This window comes from Carassius carassius, chromosome 10 (assembly GCF_963082965.1).
Source record: "Carassius carassius chromosome 10, fCarCar2.1, whole genome shotgun sequence".
NCBI classification, from domain to species: domain Eukaryota; kingdom Metazoa; phylum Chordata; class Actinopteri; order Cypriniformes; family Cyprinidae; genus Carassius; species Carassius carassius.
Genome location: NC_081764.1, coordinates 610,007 through 617,506, shown reverse-complemented (window position 1 = coordinate 617,506; position 7,500 = coordinate 610,007). Strand labels below are relative to the sequence as shown.

Below are 7,500 nucleotides of genomic sequence, written 5' to 3'. Positions count from 1 at the left end.
GATTTATTAAAAAACACCAATATTTACACATCCTTAAAAAAAGTTAAATTTACTCAAGAAGCAAAACAATATACATTCAGACAATATACATTTATTCTCACTAGTTTTTAATGGCTTTATTTCATATTTTTAGCATAAACTTCACAGCATTTGGTTTATACAGTATGCATAATTATATGTTTATGAGATTAAGAGATATGACAATGTTCAACAGGTTTTGTTGTAATAAATAGACATTTGTGCATTTGGCAGACACTTTTGCTTAAAGCAACTTTTTATCGATTCATGCAAAAAAGATTTAAATGTCCTTAAAATTAGTTATTTACTTAAATAGAAAAATGACTGAGATAATATGAATTGTTCGTTTAAAAAACGATTTTTGAATTTTATCTTTTCTAATAATAAGCAAATTAGCAAGTTTCAGATGAATGCAGCTTAAGTAAACAATCCCTCAGAAAGCCGCTTGGAAGAGAGGGGCGGAGTCAGCAGAGCTCATTAACATTTAAAGGAACATGCTACAAAACGGCTTGCTCTGAGAAGAGTTGTTATTGAGTTTTTTTTACACTACCATTGAAAAATTTTAACCAAACGATGTTACATACTTTTCATTAAGACCCTAAAGAAACATATCAATTTGTGGAAAATGTGCATGGGAAAACACTTGAACAATCAGTATAAAACACGTCGGACGAACATCTGAAAAACAGTTCAGAAACCTATTTCTACAGAACTGAAGTAGCTGCTAACTAAAGGCCTTCACTAAATCAGATTAACTGAGTCACCAGATCACCGACAAACACAGATGATGTATTTGTTACGTATTCAGAAGCGTGTTCAGCTCATTCCAACAAAAGCATGAAAGCACGTGAACCACAGCCATAATGAGAGACACGCGTGTTATTAGTTTAATAAAAACATGCCATCAAGAGTCAAAACAGCAACTCAGTGTCTGATTGCAAAAGAAAAACTTTGTACTGAAACACATCTGATCTCTGTAACAGGACAGAAAAGATGAACGCATTTAGACGCAAAACACTTTAATTTCACAATTCACACTTGTGTTTTGCATATCTGAGAAAATTGCTCAGAATTATGACCCTCCTTCTTGCAATTCAGACTTTGTTTTCTCTCAGAGTTAAGTTTACATCTTGCAATTTCTGTTTTTCTGCTTGCATCTTGTAATAAAACATACAAAAAAAACGAAATGTGACTTTTTAATCTCACAGTTCTGAAACAAAGTAAAAAAAAAAAAAAGAAAAATCTAAATTGTGAGGGCTTCGAAAGATCTAAAAGCACAGATTAAAGCATGCAAGTGTGTAAATAAAGCATTGCATGCACGTGTTTAAATGATGTGAGTGTTGAAGAGGAATCATGCTGAAACACATCACCAGTGGTTGCATCATCTAACTAGTATGATGCAGACACAGATCTCAACGAGCACTGCTGACATCTCAGAGTTCAGTAACTTGTCCTAAATGCATTCATGCATAACTGACAAAGATGGACTGTGAAACTTCTGCTGGAGTATTAAACTACAATCTCAAATCACGTCACAGAGGCACTATTAAATGTCGAACAGAAAAGCATGACTTAGAGAGTATAATCAGGCAGTGAATGGCGAACAGAGCTCAGAATCAGATCAGACCCTCAACTCACGCAGCATCTGCATCGACGCATGACGCTTCGAATGCGTGTTCTGTTGTGCATGCACGCTGATGGTTATCATCACTGTACATTCATCATCTCTGTGATTCATTCGCTTTTGCGTCATCGTGCGCTATAAAGCGGTTGTGTGTGTGTATAAACTCACCCTGATCAGTTGTCTCAATGTCAGTGTTAACATCGTAAAACGACTTCTCCGGTTCCAGCAGGTTTTTACGTTCGCACGCTTTTCGTCCGTCGCCTAAATGACAGCAGCGGACTGACGCTAAGCGCGAGCGATCATGGGAAATGTAGTCCTGACAGATGCGGCAGCCGCGCAGTCGCTGGCCTACATACTGACGTCATGACTAACGCACGCAAGTGTTGTTTACATCAAATTTTATGTCATTTAATGCTATTTAGAGTTGAATGCGTTATTTTAGGATTTCTTCTTTTGTTTTTTTTGTCTTTTCCTGGTGTTTTTCAATTCGATTCGATTATTTTTTTTCTTTTTGTAATGTACTGAATTCGTTTTTATTTATTTTTTTCCGTTTGGATTTAATTTTAGTAAAAAATTCAGTAAGTTTGAGAGTTTTTTATGTATCTATATAGTTTTTATTAGTTTAATTTCAGTTTTAGTTATTTTAGTACATCAAGTTATAAATAAAAACTAATTACTAAGTACTACTTTCCAGTGTAATTTCATTTATTTACATATTGTATGCGTTCATAGTAATATCATTCTACAAAAGTAGGACAAGTTTGACATTATGAGGAGCTATCATAATGATATCAACACTTTATATCTTTAGTTTTACTACTGGAATTATTTTACACCAAAATAATCTAACAAGAAGAATCAGCATTGATTAGAATATAATGCACAACACAAAAACACATACTTATCAGCAATCCAATAATAAACAATCAGCAATTACACTGTAAAAAATATCCACCTATTTCAATTTAAAAGCATAAGTTCGAATTTTAGGTATATATACCATTTGGCTATAGAATTAATTTAAACATTAATGTAAAAATGACTCAGGTTGAATCTCATTTAACTTAAAAAATGAAGTTGGTTAAATTAATTTGAAGAGTTAAAGTAACAAAAAAAAAATATGATCATATTTCACAGGTAGAAGTTCTTTTTGCTTGTTTAACTCCAGTAATCAGAGTTCAGGTGACCTTAATAAAACAAACTCATCTATGAAGAAAATGCACTTTTTATGCACAATAATTTACCATGGATTTACAGAAGAAGTACAGTGTCAGTATCATGTGAAGTGAATTGAAAGAAACTTCTTTGCAGTCTTGAGTCTTTCTTAAAGCAGCATTGTCAATCATTGGATAATAACAGCAGGTCAGGCAGGTTAGATTTAATTATTTATTTGTGATACATTATTTACACACAATTCCCCCCATTTATACTATACACATCATCAAGCAATGCTTTATTCACAGAACTGCTGCGCTCCTCTCATATCTCTGATTCACAGACTGATCGGTGTCCAGAAAATAAAGAAAGACGCTTCCATTTGGTGCTCGACTTGAAAAACAAGAATGAAACGTGTCAGCATCTCACCCATATATTCCTCTTTGTGTCTCTTCATACTTTATTCAGAGTAAATAGATAAGCCATATCTTTAATTTCATCATATATATATAAAGGTAATTCATACGGGGTTGAATAACATTCTATTAAATACATTCATTTGGATCTGTTTATTATTCTCTCTCAGAGTTCCTGCAGGATTTTGCTCAATGTTTTGACCATTAAACCTGGTTTACGACTCAAGAAAGCTTTTGTAGCTTCTGCTGATGAATCTACACTCTTCAAAATAAAGCATCTTCATTCGTATTGATGGCTCCTTTAACATCCATAGAAACACTACAGGTTCTTAATAGCGGATAAAGCATTTTAAGATCATTAAAATGTTCTTCACTGACAGAAAAAAAAGGTTTATTTTAAGATTTGGTTCACTTGAAGCTTCTTTAAGTTTCTATATGGACATCTTTATATTAAAGAGTGTAGTTTAAGGGGAAAACTCAACCTTAATGGTTTTGCTTCATGAAAATTTTCTAATTTCTGAAATGTATCTTCAAATCAAATCAAAACAAATTCATGTTCCTGGTTGATTCATCATTGCATTGTAAAGAAAATAACCATTTATTTTCATGACCATTCATCATATTTACCATTCATCTGTTATATAGACTGTTATGTTGACTTTAACTATCAGTCGAGTTTGTGATACCCTGATCAGACCGTTAACAGGTTTGTCATTAGCAATCAGTGAAAGATTTGAAGAAACCACAAGCTGGTTTTCATCTCAGAAACATCCGATCCATTCTGAAAGACATAAGCAGGATCAGTAGAAAAAACTGTCTAACAGTCGACGGACGAAAACAGACAAAAGCAATAAAGAAATCAATATTAAAGTGGTCATCGAATGCCCATTTTCCACAAGTTCATATAATTCTTCAGGGTCTTACTGAAAAGTCTGTAACAAAGTTTGGTTACAATTTCTCTTTTTATTTTTTATTTAAATTTCTACCTTTTACCCTGTCCAAAAGAGCTCTTTTCAGAACAAACAGTTTTGTAGCATGTTCCTTTAAATGTTAATGAGCTCTGCTGACTCCACCCTCTCTTCCGAGTCACTCTCCATCACATTCATTGTGAAACCTGCTAATTAGCACATTATTAGGAAAGGTGATTTGCAAAGATTCATTAAAAAGCCTTACTCTCACTTCTTCTGAATGTGAAGCTGGATCACGAATGATTTGCGTGAACATTGACACATTTATGTAGATCAGGGGCGCATTCCCTTCAGAAACAAATGTAATCCACTGCGTCTTCAGCGGCTCAGTTGTCGGGAGTAAATAATGACCGCTGTGTTCATTATTACATCCAACAACAAAAAATCTCAATCGCTTAGGAGTAGGGATATAACGATTCACTCAACTCATGATTCGATTCACCTTTTTTTTTTTTTTTTACCAAATGAGATTTAAGAGAAATTATGAATTATATGTGTTCTTATATTATTGCTTGGACAAAATGCTGCACATTTCTTTGTAAAGCACTTTTGGTTTTGATAGCTATTACTGTCCTCATTTGTAAGAATCTGCCTAATGACTAAATGTAATTATAATGTAAATGTAAATAACAAAACTAACCGAAACAGCAGACGAGCTGAACGAGACGCAGATTCACTTTCTGCCAGCAGGTGGAGCTTAAACATTTCCTTGGATACCGCTGTAAACAAAGCAGAGCTGCACTTATGAACAGCAGTGATGCACTGTTTCCTTGGTTACCGCTATAAACAAAGCAGCGCTGCACTTATGAACAGCAGTGATGCACTGTTTCCTTGGTTACCGCTATAAACAAAGCAGCGCTGCACTTATGAACAGCAATGATACACTGTTTCCTTGGTTACCGCTGTAAACAAAGCAGCGCTGCACTTATGAACAGCAGTGATGCACTGTTTCCTTGGTTACCGCTATAAACAAAGCAGCGCTGCACTTATGAACAGCAGTGATACAGTGTTTCCTTGGTTACCGCCGTAAACAAAGCAGCGCTGCACTTATGAACAGCAATGATACACATTTTCCTTGGTTACCGCTGTAAACAAAGCAGCTGCTGCACTTATGAACAGCAATGATACACTGTTTCCTTGGTTACCGCTGTAAACAAAGCAGCTGCTGCACTTATGAACAGCAATGATTTGCACTTATGAACAGCAATGATACACATTTTCCTTGGTTACCGCTGTAAACAAAGCAGCTGCTGCACTTATGAACAGCAATGATACACTGTTTCCGATGATACACTGATACACGGTTACCGCTGTAAACAAAGCAGCGCTGCACTTATGAACAGCAATGATACAGTGTTTCCTTGGTTACCGCTGTAAACAAAGCAGCTGCTGCACTTATGAACAGATGATACACTGATACACGGTTACCGCTGTAAACAAAGCAGCGCTGCACTTATGAACAGCAATGATACAGTGTTTCCTTGGTTACCGCTGTAAACAAAGCAGCTGCTGCACTTATGAACAGCAATGATACAGTGTTTCCTTGGTTACCGCTGTAAACAAAGCAGCTGCTGCACTTATGAACAGCAATGATACAGTGTTTCCTTGGTTACCGCTGTAAACAAAGCAGCTGCTGCACTTATGAACAGCAATGATACAGTGTTTCCTTGGTTACCACTGTAAACAAAGCAGCTGCTGCACTTATGAACAGCAATGATACAGTGTTTCCTTGGTTACCGCTGTAAACAAAGCAGCTGCTGCACTTATGAACAGCAATGATACAGTGTTTCCTTGGTTACCGCTGTAAACAAAGCAGCTGCTGCACTTATGAACAGCAATGATACAGTGTTTCCTTGGTTACCGCTGTAAACAAAGCAGCTGCTGCACTTATGAACAGCAATGATACAGTGTTTCCTTGGTTACCGCTGTAAACAAAGCAGCTGCTGCACTTATGAACAGCAATGATGCAGTGTTTCCTTGGTTACCGCTGTAAACAAAGCAGCTGCTGCACTTATGAACAGCAATGATGCAGTGTTTTCTTGGTTACCGCTGTAAATGAAGCAGAGCCGTAATTATGAACAGCAATGATACAGTGTTTCCTTGGTTACCGCTGTAAACAAATCAGCGCTGAACTTATGAACTTTAATATGCATTATACAGAGGCAAGATGAGAAGAAAAAATAACATCTAAACTTTTCTAAAGACATTAAGTTCCCCTCAGACACACATTCATATAAACTCCTCCCCTAATTCAATCGCGATCTGTTTAGCATCTCAACCGATTTGAATCGTCACACATTCGAATATATTTTCAACTGGCACGCAGTTAATCGTTACATCCCTAGTTCGGAGTCATTCTAATCTACATCTGCTCCGGCCAAGAAACAATGGTGGACTGATGACAGTTAGACACCAGTCCAGTCTGTGCTGAAATGCTGCTGTCAATCAAACTATTGTGGGAGGGGCCTGTCTGTGTGACGCCACTGAGATCGGCTCGATTTTAGAAAGGGGTAAAGATTTGAGCAAATAAAAAAAACCACTGGATGGATTTTTATCATTATATGGTGGTTGTGTACACACTCTGCCAACACACATTTCAGTTCAAACAACTTGTAAAAGTGCATGTAGCATCCGATGACCCCTTTAAGAGCTTAACAAATTAGGGTGGTTCTTTCTATATACAAAGAAAACATAATGCCTTGTGAAGTCCCAGCCGCTTCATCCCAAATACGGATGTTCGCTCTGAAAGTTGTAGTCCGGACAGACTTTCTGCACCAGCTTGTAGTCGATGCTGAAGAAGGAGATGAAGATACAGATGACTTTGAAGGGTTTGGCACAGAGCCAGGACGAGTGCGACTGGGTGTTTTCAGTGAAGCAGGTCTGCGATGGATCGTATAGGCAGGGTTTGGGCTTCTTGGAGCGGTCCGTCTTCTCGTACTCCACGCGACAGTTGAAGGCTTTGATGTCTTTGGGGTCGACGGTGGACTGGTGCTGCTGGTGGAACTGGATCTCTGGGTGAAGAGGTTTCTGGAGAACCTCGAACTCTACGATTTTGGACGGAGGAACGATGCTCACCGACACGTTCCCGAGACTGGAGGAGTTGTGGCGGAAGTAGACCGTAAACGTCCCGTTGACGTGGTCCACGATCTTCCCCGTCACCAGCAGACTGAACTTGAGCGTCTTGACGTTGAAGTAGAAGTCGCCCCAACCGAAGATCTTTTTAGTCTTCATGGAGGTTTTGAGGGAGGGTTTGCGTTTGGGACGGTAGCCTGTGTGATCCTGGAGCTGCGACTGGTTTCGCACCCATTCGTAGGGGTTC

At 37.6% G+C, this 7,500-nt stretch overlaps 3 protein-coding genes and 1 long non-coding RNA gene across 4 annotated transcripts in view; all 4 read right to left on the bottom strand.

Annotated features, from left to right (window-relative positions):
• The window catches only part of LOC132151475 (serine hydroxymethyltransferase, mitochondrial-like), a 23,865-nt gene extending 21,925 nt beyond the window's left edge, over window positions 1–1,940 (bottom strand). Inside the window, exon 1 of the mRNA XM_059559585.1 lies at window positions 1,811–1,940. Within this exon, the coding sequence (XP_059415568.1) occupies window positions 1,811–1,843 (33 nt within the window). The 5' untranslated portion in view covers window positions 1,844–1,940. The remainder of the gene's footprint in view (window positions 1–1,810) is intronic.
• The window catches only part of LOC132151479 (PRELI domain containing protein 3B-like), a 401,075-nt gene that overhangs the window by 208,690 nt on the left and 184,885 nt on the right, over window positions 1–7,500 (bottom strand). The gene's annotated exons all lie outside the window — the stretch shown is intronic.
• LOC132151476 (neurexophilin-2-like) overlaps window positions 1–7,500 on the bottom strand; it is a 199,281-nt gene that overhangs the window by 98,826 nt on the left and 92,955 nt on the right. The window contains exon 2 of the mRNA XM_059559586.1: window positions 6,775–7,500. This exon is cut by the window's right edge and continues 197 nt beyond it. Within this exon, the coding sequence (XP_059415569.1) occupies window positions 6,900–7,500 (601 nt within the window). The 3' untranslated portion in view covers window positions 6,775–6,899. The remainder of the gene's footprint in view (window positions 1–6,774) is intronic.
• On the bottom strand, window positions 3,015–4,700 carry LOC132151207 (uncharacterized). The gene is made up of 3 exons (XR_009436348.1): window positions 4,207–4,700; window positions 3,841–3,994; window positions 3,015–3,190 (listed from the first exon to the last, which is right to left on the bottom strand). It is a non-coding gene; the product is annotated as an uncharacterized LOC132151207 (long non-coding RNA).